This window comes from Bos mutus, chromosome 14 (genome assembly GCF_027580195.1).
Source record: "Bos mutus isolate GX-2022 chromosome 14, NWIPB_WYAK_1.1, whole genome shotgun sequence".
Taxonomy (NCBI): Eukaryota; Metazoa; Chordata; class Mammalia; order Artiodactyla; family Bovidae; genus Bos; species Bos mutus.
The window spans coordinates 66,601,249-66,617,042 of NC_091630.1; the positions used below are offsets into that span (position 1 = coordinate 66,601,249).

The 15,794-nt window shown below is 46.8% G+C and overlaps 1 protein-coding gene across 1 annotated transcript in view; it reads right to left on the bottom strand.

The window, feature by feature from the left end:
* The window catches only part of MTSS1 (MTSS I-BAR domain containing 1), a 139,257-nt gene that overhangs the window by 22,376 nt on the left and 101,087 nt on the right, over positions 1-15,794 (bottom strand). Inside the window, exons 3-6 of the mRNA XM_070382798.1 lie at positions 15,462-15,546; positions 12,518-12,609; positions 11,065-11,139; positions 7,086-7,097 (exon numbers count right to left, since the gene is read on the bottom strand). Of these exons, the coding sequence (XP_070238899.1) occupies positions 7,086-7,097; positions 11,065-11,139; positions 12,518-12,609; positions 15,462-15,546 (264 nt within the window). The remainder of the gene's footprint in view (positions 1-7,085; positions 7,098-11,064; positions 11,140-12,517; positions 12,610-15,461; positions 15,547-15,794) is intronic.

Here is a 15,794-nt window from a genome sequence, read left to right on the forward strand (position 1 = left end):
TCTGTTCATTCTCAGGTCACAGTTCTTCACAGAAGCCCTCCCTGAACCTTCTCACCAGACTAAATTCTCGTATTTAATTCTCAGAGATTCCTTCTACACAGCCTTCACGACACTCCTCCCAGTTCTCATTTCATCTTTACGCCTCCAGTTCTTCCACGGACGGCAGTCTCCCCTGGTGATCAGGAAACCCCACGAGGACAGAAACCACAAATATTTTTGCTCAGCACTGTGTCTTCTACCTCAGCACACCTGCCTGGAAGGCAGGTACTCAAATATTTGCAAATGAATAAGGCCTTGATAGGAGCTTCCCAGGTGGCTCAGTGGTAGAGAATCCCCCTGCCAATGAAGGTGCCACAGGAGACTCTGGTTAGATCCCTGGCTTGGGAAGACACCCATGGAGGAGGAAATGGCAACCTACTCCAGTATTCTTGCGTGGAAAATCCCATGGACAGAGAAGCCTGGCCGGGTATGGTCCATGGGTTGCGGGGGGTGGGTCACAAAGAGTTGGATGTGACTGAGCGCCATGAGGCACTTATAACAGCACAATGTGAGTTTGCTTACTGGTTCAACCATCATGCCCTTAAATGGCCTAACACTGGAAAACGAACAAATTCCAGGGCCGCCCATCAGCCAAAAGAAGAGAGGGCTTAAACAGGCTTTCCAGACAAAATTCCTCAGTAAAGCACTGCTTGTGGCCTTTTCTGTAAAAAGTCATCTCAGTCTCGAGAATTTTTTCCCCTGCGAGTTTCCAGGTCTTGGCTGGATTCATGCTGGAGAATTCTGGTGAATACAGCCAGCAGCTCCTTTACTTCCCCCAACAGGGGAAATCATATGATTATTCTCTTTACAAAAAAATGCTCCTGGGGCAAAAGCACTATTAATAGGCAGCAGGTCATGGACCAAAGCAGAACCCTCAAAGGAGAAAAAAAAATTTGATCAGTAGGTAGGGAGAATTCACAAAGCTTTCTGGAATGAAACCAAGATTCCATATTTTCCCAACATTTACATTTTCCTTAATCTTTACATAAACGTTCAAGGCAGGAATTAACACCCCCATTTGACAGAGGGGTAAACTGAGATTAGGGTGGCTTGCAAGAGCCCCTGAGCTAGGAATGGATGCAGACAGATGCCAATTCTCCATCTTTCCCATTCGGAAGCCTGGTTTCTTCTAGCTTCATGCTCATAGCACGCATAGGCCCTGCGATTAGAATCCCATAAAATGACTTCCATATGTCCCTGACACACTCATGCAAATACTGTGTTTCATCTGAAGATGCCTGATTTTTCATGTCTATACTTTAAAAATTAAGATATATCTTACAGTCAGTAGAAGTCATAGTTTACACGGCATTTAAAAAAATTTTTTAATCAGTGAGAAAATAATAATGCATCTTACCACTGATGGCATCTGCAGTCAATGCAATAAGGGATATAAATACTGAAATACGGGATATAATTTCAGAGACAGACATGCAAGGTGATCTGGAGATTAGAATTTGGAATGAAAAATGCCCCCTTTCCACCAAAAGGTAGCTGTCATTATTCCTACATACATCATCTTCTACTCTTAATATCCTGCAGCAGTTTTTGATTGATTTTTCCAAAGCAAAACCAACCAGGGATCAAAAGGAGGAGAGATTTCATCAGACAAGACTGGAAGCTTTTGGGCTTGAACACTTTCAAACAAACTCTATTTCTGCTATTCTTTCAACAGGCTGTGCCTCAGTTTCTACTCACATGGTTGTGAAAGCAGATGGATTCGTTCACATCACGCACTCAGCACCAGACCCAGCACGTAGTGAGCTTTAGGAAGTGTTAGGCGCCACTGGCAGGAACACAGCATCTTTAAAGCCCTCCTCTTAAACCCTGGGTGTCTCAGCAGGAGACAGCCTGCCTCTATAACCACTAAATGCAATAAAAACTCTGGAGCAGCGAGCTCCAATGAATACACTGACATGCCTGGCAGGGGCACGGAGACTGCACCCACCTTGCATCCTATGGAGCGCCTCACCTGGGGGTTCATTTCTTTCCTTTATAGTAAACCAGCAGCCCTAAGAAACACTGCTTTCCTGAATTCTGTGGGTCATTCTAACAAACTTGTCAAACCTGAGGGGGTTCATGGGAGACCCTAAATTTGAGGTTGGCTGGGCACACAGGTGGGTAGCTTGTGGACCCCACTTGTGGCTGGTGATTGAAGTGGAGAAAATCTTGTTCTTAGTGCATGGGGTCTAAGCCCACCCCAGGTAGTTAGTATCTGAACTGATGTGACTTGGTGGATACCCAGTTGGTGTCAGAGAACTGATGTTAGAACGTAGATGCCTTTGCCATCGTGGAAACGGCTTGAGGGCAGAGGCCACTTGTGCCTCCATAGCCGCCAAGGGGATCTAGCCCAGAGGAGGCCCTTGATACCTACTTCCTGAATGAGTGAAGACACGCTCAGCTCACCGGGCTCCTCTGTGGCAGTCATGGAGAATTTATGAATGAAAGAGAGGCACCAGAAGTGAAACAATTTAACCCTGTGAAAACTGTGACGGGCTCGCAACTCAAGAAAGGCAGGACTATACCCCCCTTTGCCCATCTAGCCCTGCACCACACCACCCACTCAGTGTTCTCGGGGTTAATCAACACCATGGCGTGCGGGGGATGGGTATTTCAAGCACATCCTCCTTTTTAGCTTCTGGCAAAACTAACACCAAGAAAAGCACTGGGCTCCTGCTGTGTGCTCCCCCTGCCCCTTAAACGCATCTTGCCAGCTTCTAAATGCAGCCACAGGGAAGCCAGGTGACTCACACCTTGACAAAGTCTCCTCGTGCACAGGGACATTTCTCCGCACCTTTTTCGACTCCTGCAATCAGCCGTTTGCAGCCAGAGTCACAAGCAAGACACCCGATGAGCTGTATCAGGCCAAGGCTTTCCCAGAGACCAGCTCTGCAAAGGAAAGGAGCGCACAGCTCTGGGCCTCGGGTGGATCTGCTTAGTCTGTTTATAACCCAGCATTCCCAGGTATGAAATAGGAATCCCCTGGCCTCCGAAGACTCCACACTTTTACCACATATGCAACAGTCCCCTGCAGGAGCTTCTTCAGTTAGATTCCCACATCTCTACTGACCACAGTCAGGGATAGGTCACTGAACCACATGGGGTCTAAAGAGGAAAGCCTGACCACTGCTGCTGTTGAGACGAAGAAGTCAGGCTGCCCCTTTGGTATGCTTTTCCTCATCAGCCTGTTAGCCCAGGATGGCACGGCTGGCTGCATCCACTGACCTCTCCCTTCTCCCTGCTCACTCTGCTGATGGCTTTACCTGGCATTTCCTGGGCCAGAATGTATGTCAGGCCGCAACTCTCCAATGATGACTCATTAAAAAAAAGTCCTCCCCTGTCCACTTGACACAGGTTGTCCCATTGAGTAAAACTGCACCCATTCAAATATTTCGCAGGCTCCTATCACACCTTTCCCAAGCGTGGAAAGCAGCAGTGACCCAACGGTCTTCCCTGCTGTGTCACGTGCACTTGCAGCTAAATGTCCAGAGAGAGCGCAAGGCTACACGTGGTCATACAAGCCCTGGAGCGTCTCAGTGATCACCTGTCTGCATTTACAGGCACCTCCTGCCCTCAGAGGGAACTTTTCCAGCTTTGGTTCCAACAGAGAACAATCACTGCTTTTTGCTCAAGGTACACGTTTCCCAATTGCACTGATGTGGCAATCTACCCCTTCCAGGGATGCTCACTGGAGGGAAGAGGAAGTGGAGAAAACAGCCTAGAACCATGGACCAGCTCTTTGAACCTCCTCATCTCAGCATTCAGGAAGGATTTTTCATTTTGGGGTGTCACTTTGCAGAGAGCTGACATGCATCAGAGGGAGGTGGTTAGAGAAAACATCCAGGGGAGACTTCTGGCGCTGCTGCCTCCTTCCAGGGCTGGTCTCGCAATCCGGATCACCAGCAATTCAGGGCAGGCCACCTCCAGCCCCATGCTCACTCCGGTGGCCCAGGAGGTCCTGGGGGGACAATTTCTGACCACACCTGGAGGCACACCTATGGCAGATGGGGTTAACCACTAGAAGGGTCTCTTTGTGTGGGCCACACCTCTTTCTGAGTGGTCTGCTCTTCTCTATCTCCCCTAACTCAACAAAGGGAACAGAGCCTCTGCACTATGCCCAGTGAGGAAGCCAGGTGACCCACTAACAGATAACCTGGACTTCAGATTTGTAGGTGGGAGGTCCCTCTGGGCAAGAGGGTTCTCAGGGCTACTCCTCTTTAAAAACTGAAGCACGGGGGTGGTTGGAGGGGGCTGAGACACCTCGGTTTTTATCACTGAGGCAGGGAGAACCATCCACTCAACGACTGTAGTTTCTGGGGCATCAGGGGTTTCTGCCAGTTTCATAAAGCATCGAAGAAACCAGCCAGGAAATGCAAACATTCACGCTGATGCGGCCATGGAAACCACTGAGCCAGTGAAAAGGATTCGGCATCACTCCAGCTTTCTGCTTTCTCCGTATGGAGGAAAAGAACGGTGATGGGGGGAAAAGTCAGTCTAGAACGGGGTCTGATCAGAAATGGGGCTGAGTAATAGAACCATCTGGAGGCAGGTAGCCGAGGATGGGCAGTGGAGGTCACTGTGGCTCTCAGTTCACCCCTAAAGCTGACTCAGGGTCACACATTCCACAACCCCCACCCTGCAGCATGGTCACCCTTCCTTTTGGTTCTGATGCCCCGGTGTAAATGATGATGGCTCACACACTTCCCTGAACCTTGAGCAGCCCCTGCCCCATTCTCCACCAGCCAATCCCTTGTCATCTTCCTCATCACCTGCCCACACCAAGCGTAAACGGGTTTCTTGCGCCTTGCCCCACTGCTGCACCCTCTGCTGATACTCATCATGGCTCTGAGCACACCAGACTGAACTGCAGTTGACCCTTGAATAATATGGGTTTGAACACAGGTCCACCTGCACATGGATTTTTTTCAATAAATATAGAATTGGCATCCAAACTCATGGGTTTTGCATTCGCAGACTGAACCAACTGTGGCTCATGTACTGTTTACAATCCTTGGTGGAGTCCGTGGGTGTGGAATCGTGGATTTGAAGGGCTGACTATAGGACTTGAGCATCTCACAGTATGCGGCAGACCCTGGAACGAATCCCCGTGAATCCCGAGGGACAACTATAACTGGCTTGCCTCCACCAGAGTCTCCGTTCCTGGAGGGAGCAATGTACCCCTGTCTCAGTAGACTTCATTGAGTTATAAATGTCTTCCCTGTGGGGGCCCTCAGTTAATTGCTCAAGCAGGATTCAAGGTAAATACTTCTGAAGGAGTCAAGGTAAATATTTCTGACCTGACTGAAAGAAAGTTCCATATATATATATATATATTTCTTTTGTTAAACCAAGACATTTTAACTATCATGAAATGTTGTTAAAATATACATGTCCAAGTTCAAAAATGACTTAAAACTTGTAAAATAAAATTTAATAGGGCTTTAAGTCAAATAGCTTTCTTACATCTTTACACCCAAGTTCACTGTTATGATCCTATGTCACTGTGGCTTAGCTCTGGGAGCTGGCCCCTGCAAGAGAGAGAACTAGAGGGGGCTGCAGGGATTCTTCGTAGGATGAGCAGAATCCAAGTCACAGAGTCAAAAGGCTGTGTGGTTCCTTCACTCATCCCTAATCCCACTACCCATCATTTAAAACAAATAGCATGCCCCATTTATTCCATAGACAACTCACATCAAGCTTCCAAGCAAAGGTTTTAATAAAACTCTGTGTCCTCAAAAGGCCACGTATTATATGATTCCCTTTATAAGAAAGGTCCAGAATAGGCAAATCCATACAGACAGAAAGCACATGAACGGTTGTCAGGGGTTGAAGGGGAGGGAGAATGAGGCATGACTGTTTTAAATGGCAGGGGACGTCTTTCTGGGGTGATGAAAACATCCTGAAATTAGACAGTAGTGATGGCTGCACAGCACTGGGAATGCACTCAAGCCAACTAAACGTACGCTTTAGAGGGGTTTAAATGGTACATTTTATGTTATATGAATTTTATCACAATAAGCAGAAGAGGGACTGTCTTACCTTCCTCCCAAAGGTACACTAAGTTGTGTCATAACCACAGCATTGAAAACTGGAAAGGATTATCACTTTAAAAAAGTGGGGGACATTACCCCAATGTCACCATGACGGGAAGGAGGCAGAGTTGTGTCCCCCGAGACAGCAGGTCATCCTGGCCCCACCTGCTAGAGGGGACCCATGTGGTTTGGGTTCCTTGTAGATGACAGAATCCAATGCAAAAATCTCTTTAGAGCTGTTCAGTGCAAAGGCTCAGAGAACACTCAGGCACACTCAGGCAAGATAAACCACATGGACAGCCCACAGACAGACCTTTCTGAGACAGAGGGACAGCCACGAGACGCCGAAAGCGACCTGAAGTTTTAGCGCTGTTGCCCACAGACTGAGGGTCAACATTTAGTCAAGAAGAATCACTGTGATGATTGAATTTGAAGATCCGATACCCTCGAAATGAAACATTCCACAAACTCTGCTGAAATAAGAAATACTTTTGATTTTTTTTAAAAATAAATGATTGGTTTTGAAAAAACCAAATGGTCCTGGGAAGACTAAGTTAAAGATAGTTGGCAAGCTTAATAAAACCAAATCTGATTTGGGAATTATTTTGAGAAGTTATTAAGTATAGCTCTCCATGTTTTGTCTGTGATGTAAATACACACATATACACTTAGATATGTATGTATGCATGTATTTTTTTCCTGTGGAAATCAGGGTTTAAGTCACTCTGTATTTCTTTTTTCCATGAGTCTAATACTGAATTATGAGGATGTAAAGACTCTTAGAATGTTAAGCTAACCCGTTAAAGGGTCAAACTTGAAAAAAAAGAAAATGATTGGTTGAAACACACGCACACACAATTTTCTTAAAATTATGGAAAATTAAGTAGGCACCATTGATTGTTCTGAACTGGGAGGGAAACTGGAGCAACTAGCGTAGGTCTGGACAACCACGGAAAGCCCACAGCAAGGACCACACCGTGACCAGCCACCAGAGATTCAGGATGACAGACTTACCGAGAGCGTCCACTGGCAGGGGGCACACGGTGAGAAAGTGCAGGATACACAATTGACACAAAAAGGAAAATAATAAAGTCAAACTGGGATTCGGGCAGCAGTCTTACCTGTGTTAAAACAGTCCATGGTTTGCCACGGAATTTTATATTAGGGCGATTAAACCCACAGCCACTGAGAGCTGCAACCCAGGTTCCCTCCCCTGCCTTGCTAAGAGTCTTTACTTCCCATCTAAACAGACATCTTCCTAGTTTGTAACTGTCAGTCCTAGAGAATGCAACAACGTTTTCTTTCCTTCTTCTTCTTCCTTAAAAAGAGAGATGAAGAATATATTCCTGTAAGAAGTCAATTAAGATGCTTTCACAAGAAAAGCTTTTAGGTGTAATTTATTGTAACTTGGAAAGTCACTAAGGAAACAAGAATCCAAAGTTCAAGCTGGGGTGAAAATGAAAAAAAAAAATTTAAAGACCTTAAAACTTACATATAACAGTGAATAATATGCTGATATGGGACTCTGGGAGTCTGTTTATTAGGTTTATAAATCAGCTCTGCAGTCTTGGGTGAAAGATGACACGTTCAACTATTTCAATGGTCAGACTCAAGGGTTAACATATTAAAATGTTCCAGCAGTTTCCTCCCTCAATGTCTCTGATCAAAGTAGTTATAGATGGAAACGGAAGGCTTTACCATAATTATTTAAGTGAAATTAATAACAATATGAGAATTAATTAAATGAGAAATAAGGCTGCTGACTGCATGGTGAGGGGGCAGAAGTGGGCAAATAGTACAAAATGTTTCCTATTTCTGATCCACTCTTACTTCCCCCAGTTGGGTTACAGCCAACTCTAGGACTTCAAAAGTCACGAGCTGATGCCAAGCAGCAGGGCCTGATGAGGGTTCAGGAGACTCCACTCAGAGCCTGGGCTTCGGGCCAGTCCCACGCTTCTCCACCCTCCCGCTACCTCTGTCCTGTCGCCCTGACCTGTCAGCAAGACTGACCCTGCCCCACGCATGGACCCCTGGCCCTCACCTGGTCCCTCCAGCCCCCAACTCCCCACCTAGGTTTATGCCCCCTAGGTATTCAAGAAGCCTGCCTTCCACAAAAATAGGTATATTCACCCATGGCTGGAGCACATGTCAAGTTGTTTTAAAATGATTTTCAGATAAAGTCTAATCAAACTCCAAAAAACATTAAACACTTTTTGACAGTGATATTTAAATACCTTTAGGCTATAAACTACCATTATCTATAGGATAGTAAAAAGTGTCAAATACAGAATGTGGCAAAAGGTGATACAGCTGCAGAGTGAAATTTAAGGTAAAATTAGTCGCAAGTGAAAATCACATCCCATATGTGTCTATGTCAAAGGGAATGCCAAATCCACAGTTAAATGCATAAAGGCATTTAAATGTTGAAAAGAATAATCAGAAGAATTTTTAGATCAAAGATCACAGTTTTGAAAAAAGGAATGACAAGGAGCTGCTCAATAACCACCTGAAAACGCATTTAAAAGGAAGTGATTATTGGGCTGTATAAACCAAATTTAGTTCTATCAGGACCAAAAAAAAGTATTCAAACCATCCTAACACATGGTGCAAATCTCAGAAGGATCTACGAACACGTTATAAGCCAAAGTCTAGGAAGCTACCACTTGAAGGAGATGAACGCGATAGACAGGCATCTTAGCAAAAAGGGAAACTTCAGCTAACCAGACCCCCCCAAAATAACTGGGAGCCTCAAATAACCAGATTTCCTCCAGCCCTTAACTGGCAGCGCTTCTAGGCCATTCTCAGGCCATATACCTTCTAGAAGAGCACTTCATAATAAGAATTCACTCAGAAGGATGACTCTGGTACCTCCTAGGAAGCTCCAGTCACCCCAAAAATACACCAATGTGAGTTTTTAAAAGGCACTTACATAATTTAGAAGAAAAAAAATTTTATAAAAGAAATAAATAAAAATAATTTTCTAGTTGTTCCCTGGATGAACTAGAAAATCATCAGGAACACTCTAAGCTACTGATCTGACTTGGCTTGTAGACGTCAGAACACCGTCATGGCTCTCCTGTTTGGAAAGAATACGGTGCCCAAGACCATCAGCTATATGACTGGGGTTGACAAGATGGATGCTTCAGAAGCCCCTGATCACAGCCTCCACTGTCTCAGCCTTCAGGTCCAAGTGCCTCACAACCAAAAGCTGATTATTCCCCAGTCCCAGGACCAGCAGCGTCTTCTCACGTAATACAGTCCGGCACCCCATGTTTCCTGACTTTTTCCATCCGGCACCTTGATGCGGAGTTTGTTTCCCTCTCCAGACAGCCCAAGCAGTGCTGGGCAAGTCTAATTGCCAGAAACTTCCTTTTATGTTGCATTGCAATCCACCTATCAGGCATTCCCTGCAGGTCCAAATTCCGCTAATTGGACAATGCCAGTGACTTTGAGTGACAAAGACTGTTTCAGTCTCCAGGCAGAATTCAGATAAAAGGATTATCACTGCAGCCAAGAACTTAAGGCCTCTGAAAAGAAAATTCTGGAAGAGAGAAAGTAAAACAGCTACTTTTTTCCTTACCTCAACCTTTCCACCAAACTCCCAAATCTTTTTCAAGTCCATAGACTTGGACCCTCTCTGAAAACCCATTCATCTCTTTTATCTCAAAGCTGGCATGGTATCAATTAGGTAGAGCTCAGCTCCAAATTTTTACCAACCTGTTCTTCCGTGAAACCTCAGATACAATGGAGTAGGGTGGCAGTTTTATTTACATTTGCCTCTAGACTCACTAAAATGTTACTGGCCACAAAGCCTATTCCACTTGTGAAATGCTAGCTCCCAGGTGCCTAAGTTAGAATGTAAACTGCAGAAGCACCAGAAACAGGAAAACACATCCAAAAGGAAAACGGGGGCCAATACCAATGGAAAAACTGATCGTGGGTGAAAGTCCTGCTGCCTTTATATCGACATGGTCTCCTGGTTATTATAAGAACTGGGGGGCGGGGGGTGGGGGGAGAGATGACACTTAGCTTGAAAAGTCTGTCCTATCCTCACTCCTCTTCTATCAACGTGTCCCATCTCTCCAGATGTTTCTTTTAATTCCAACTGAGAACCACTTGCTTAGGAAAGGGGAACTTTGGTTTTGGAGATGTCTACCTAAAAAAGTTGTCTCAAACAAACGCTAAAGACTACCCACCCACAGAGCATCCTGATAGGGGCGGAGGTCCGGGGAACCATTTGCAAATTCAAAATCGGGTATTGAGAAGAAGAGTCTAGAGGGAATGTTACATTCTCAAGTTCAAGAAAAGAGTCCCTATATCTTGTTAGGTCTTAATAAAATGCTTCCAAAGTGGATGTAGCTAGATTTTTTTCTCTTCAAACTCCCAGTTCAAGCCGGAAGAGCAAAGCTGGCTAGCGGATCTGGTAATTAACTGGTCTGTAAATGATGATCGGCTAGGGGGAGGGGTCTTACACCAGCAGTCTCACTTTCCTTACCTGGCTCCCACCCTTAAGAACACCCATGAAAAATCTCCCTATGCAGGCATGATTTCCAGCTCCCACTGCAGGCTTTTCTAACATTTTCACAAGATTTAATAAAGGGTTTTGGAGATTATAGGCTATAAAGGATGGAGGAGAAAATTATATAATTTCTGCAATAATTACTATAGAACATTTGCATAGGGCTTTTATGTACTATCCCAAGGCTTCCAAGAAATTTATAGGTCTCATCACAATGCACAATAGACATGGAAACTGTCAAATTTTGGAGATCAGGTTGGGGGAGGGAACAAGTCAAGTACCACTTTGTATCTCAAATTAATAGATATTCTGCACTTGGGGACTTTGGTTCTGATAGATTCTATTAGCTCCTATCTGTTCACAGGACCATTATATGTAAGGAAGTCTGATTGAAGACTTTCTATTTCAAAGAAAAATCAAGCACGTGTTCATTTTCCCAAAGCAACATATTAATGGCAGAATTTGTACAGTTACCTTTTTTGGCTTTCTTCTGCAGTTTCAGTGTATCTGAGGACTTCTTTTTTATCTCTTGGCGAGCTTTTTTATATTCTAAGAGAGAGAAAAATATTGAACAATCTTACCACTTAGCTCAACAGAAAACATTTTAGCAACAGCCATTACTTTTATCGCTGAAAGCATAAACTCTGATGTGCAATAAATACCTTTATTGGAATATAAAATGGTAAAAAATCTTCTGATGCATTTTACAGCAAAGGGGTCATGAACATGAAAACGGACAAAATGTACCAGGGTCTTTTCCGCCAGCATTCATTCATACCAGCTCTGAGAAAAGATGGCACTTGGGAAGGCTTCAATAAAAATGTTAAAATTCACAATTTCTCAGTGTAAGTAACAGGAAATATTTCCAGTATTATCTACTTTCCCAAGGCCCAAATCTACAGGGCTTCACTCCAAGAAGAACCCACATGGTTAGATGCTGGCCAGATGCTACAATTCAAAAATGAGCATCTCAGACTACAGGAGAAACTAGACCACATGGCAGAGAAGTGCGAAAGGCCTGGCTGCCTTACATTCACATTAATACCGAGGCTGGACCCTGTGGACCCAGTGGCGGGGCAGCCCACATGGCCACAGCCCCACCAACACTTCTCTCTGCCCCCCTCAGCTCATGCCCACCCCAAACTTTCCCATTTCTGTTGCTGGCATTTCTGTCACCCAGGCACGAACATCTGAAATGACAGTTGGCTCTGATACTTCTCTCCTTTGCTACCCTCATAGTCGATTAATCACCAATTTGACCAGTTCCCACAAAGCCACCCCCATCCTTTCCCTCCCGCCCGCCCTGAGCCTATCAGAGCTCTTTTTATATGCTCCTGGCATCCATCAGAGCTCTCTTTTATATGCTCTTGGCATCACTGCCGGCCCACACGCTTTCCCTCCACCACATTCACTGCAGGTTGTACGATGCTGGGAGCAGGGTCTCCTGACCATTCCACACCACCAGCACCCCTACCCTTTGGTTCCAGGAAGACTGACGGGGTGATGTCCGTCTGGACCACTCAGTCCCTAGAGCCGACACGTGAGGTTTTGAGACCCACCGGTTGAAGGTATATACAAAGAGAATGGCCAGTTCTGGGCAGGAGACCGAAGGCTAACTTACATCATTAAAAGTCTGGTTTTCAAAATGTGCTGAAACGCCTGAAGTGCGAGTCTCTAGCATTTAAGCGTAAGGTTACAATCACTTTGAATTCAGCTGATCGCAACTGACGCCATGGGACAATGACGGCATCCACTGAGTGACGCTGCATGCCCCAAACCCAGCACTGAGTCCTGCGGTGGGATCACTTCCCACCCTTCATCCTCCAACACGTCCTCCAGGTGACACCAGGGACCCCAGCAGAGGCACAGGCAGCAGCCGGCGACCTGCCATCTGAGACTGACGTGCGTCAGCCACCTCGCCCCGTACCTTTCGCGTGGTCTTTATCCAGCTGGTTGGCCACTTTCTTCCATTCTTCCATCTGCTCTTGAAGTGGGTTTATCAGACAGTCGATTAAAGCACTTGCACAAAAAGACAAAGAGAAGGAGAAATTACACAGATATAATCTGTTGTCAAGGTTTACACTCGGTCGTCAAAACACACCCGAATCATAATTACCTGAAGCAGGACAAGGCAGCACCCTAAGCCCAAGTTCACCTCCAAACCCCCCAATTTCACAATGACCGTGTCCTCAGGATGCTTTTCAATGACTGTTAAGAAGCTGTACACGTGACTGGTTGGTGTGACCTCTTCTCATCGCCTTTTAAAAAAATTCCAACACTTGTATTCACAATCAAGGTTGCAGACCAAAGGGGTCATGCCCCTCACTGCATAAGGGAACTGGCTGGAGAGCTTTATAAGAGAAGACACCTGGGCCTCACCTAATACTTGATAGAAACTTGGGGTGGGGCCCCAGAATTACTTTAAAAAAAAAGATCCAAGTGATTCTGATGTGTATTCAGGATAATGAGTCGTGACTGCAGATTGTGGACAGCCTAGAGAGGATCAGAGGGATGAAGGCTCTCCAGGTACACCCCTTCTTATTTTGTGCAGGTTCCCAAACAGATCACGGTTAGACAAGTGGAAAGACAACACCCCATGGAGAGAAATCATGAGTCAGAGGACACAGGGTTTTCTGTACAATGGAAGGAAAATCAACCCAAGCCTACTTTATAGAGATGTTGTCAAAAAATTAGAAAATACCCATAAATTGTTTGAATGATGTTGGTGAGAACTATGACAAAGGCAGTTTTCAGACTGCTTTTTGATCCTGCTGCTGCTGCTGTTTCTGCTTCTGCTAAGTCGCTTCAGTTGTGTCTGACTCTGTGCAACCCCACAGACGGCAGCCTACCAGGCTCCGCCGTCCCTGGGATTCTCCAGGCAAGAACACTGGAGTGGGTTGCCATTTCCTTCTCCAATGCATGAAAGTGAAAATAAGTCGCTCAGTTGTGTCTGACTCTTAGCGATCCCATGGACTGCAGCCCACCAGGTTCCTCCATCCATGGGATTTTCCAGGCAAGAGTACTGGAGTGGGGTGCCATTGCCTTCTCCGTTTGATCCTGAGCCTGCTGAAAATCTCCAAATTCTAGGTATGACCTCCCTGCTTTCTTACCAGGGTCTCCTGGCAGCTCCCACCCTCATATGTCCTCCTCCAGCCTCACTCCCTCCAGGTCTCCACTCAGATTTTTCTTCTGAACAGAGATGCTCCCTGACCAGCCTGTATCCAGCAACCACCATCCACCCCACCCCAAGTGTTTCTCCTCCTGTCTTTCATTACTGCCTGACAGTCTGGCAGGTTTCTATTGTGTCTGCAGTGTAAGCCCTGTGAGTGCAGAATGTGGTCCTAGTCAGGGCTATGCTCTGTACACCTGAGATCGTGCCCGGCACATAGTAGGTGCTCGATGCACGGCGGCTGATGGAACTGGCGTCTCTTCATCATTACAATGGGATGAGGGTCACAAGACTGGCCCGAGGGTAAACAAGATGATGGGTGTGGGAAGAGGTGTGGGGGGGGGGGTGTGCCATCACAGGGCGGACTCCCCAGGGGCAAGGAAGGGAGGAGGAAGTTCGATTTCGTCACCAGCTCCAGTGAGTGCTTTCTGCTGTGTGGACACTGTGTACATCTGCACAAGAACCCTTCAGGGATTCCTACACCCATCTGCCAGGGGCCGAGACCCCAGCCCCATACTGTAGGACACTTATGGCCAGCCAGGGATTCAAACCCAGGCCCAGCTGACTTCAAGACAAGGCGTGTTTGCTGCTACATTTGGCAACCTGAGATGGCCCTGCAAGAGGGTCAGAGGGCTTCCACCTTGCCAGCCTCTTACGCAACTCGCAATTCACAAAGCAGACTGAGGACAACTGATAATTATGCTGATCTGTTTGGAAGGACATCCCACTCTCGCTGGAACACTGGTGACTCCAAATCCCCATGCCAGCCACTGTCATTTCTACCCATTGTGGACGCGCGTGAAACAGACAAGAGGCTGGCAGCGTGGAAGGTTCTGCGAGCCGCCAGTGCCCTCCTAGGTGGGTCTGGAGGATGCACTCAGGGCCCGGGTAACAGGAGAGCAGTGCACACCCCACTATCCAGCATGGCAGCTTCTCCTCCTAGGAGGTTCCTGTAGGGGTGGGGCCCAGAGGTCTCAGTGGGATGCCCGGCTCCCCACACTGATGAGACACATAGAGAAGATCCCAAGGTGGGGGTATGGGCTCCGCAAGGCAGGGACCCAGGCCATCCGGTTCTCCACCATATTCCCAGGGCCCAGACCAGTGCCTGGCACACAGCAATGTTAGTTGCTCCGTCGTGTCTGACTCTATGCGACCTCATGGACTGTAGCACACCAGGCTCCTCTGTCCATGGGATTCTCCAGGCAGGAAAAGGAAATGGCACATAGAAGACGCCCAGTGAAATACTTCCTTGGGGACTTGCCTGGTGGTCCAGTGGTTAAGAATCTGTCTGCCAATGCAGGGGACACAGGTTTAATTCCTGGTCTGGGAGATCCCACCTGCTACAGGGCAACAAAGCCTGTGCCCCACAACTACTAAAGCCTGCGTGCCTAGAGCCTGTGTTCTGCAACAAGAGAAGCCACCACAACGAGAAACCCGCACTCCACTGCTGGAGACTAGCCCCCGCCGCTGCGACTGGAGAAGGACTACGTGCAGTGACAAAGACCCAGAGAAGCCAAAAATAAGTAAATAAACAAACTCGTTCGGTGAGCGAGCAGCGTGACAGGCTGTGATGAGAGACGGGTTGTGGGGATTTCATGTCACCGGGAAACCCGCGCTGCTCGAGGCGAGTGATGCTCCTCATCAGCTTTATAACCTGAAGTCATCAGGGCCGTCTGAGATCTGGGAGAAACATGGTCCTCACCTGGAGAACTGCCTCAGCTTGGCTTCTATGCTCCGATGCCTCATGCACATCCTGGTCAGGGCGGATCCGATCTCCCTGGTGCCACCTGGGAAAGCAACAGAGGCAGACGTGAGGGACAGGAGGCAAGTCAGAATCAGGAAGACCCTGAAAAGAACGAACAAATGGAAAAACCATCCAGATTTCACTGTGCCATAACCCAAGCCACTGTCTTTCCAACTTCTCACCAGGCTTGTGCACACAGACATAAATGTGTGTGTGTGTGTGTGTGTGTGTGTGTGTCCACGCGTGCTTAGTCGTTCAGTCGTGTCTGACTCTTTGCTACCCTATGGACTG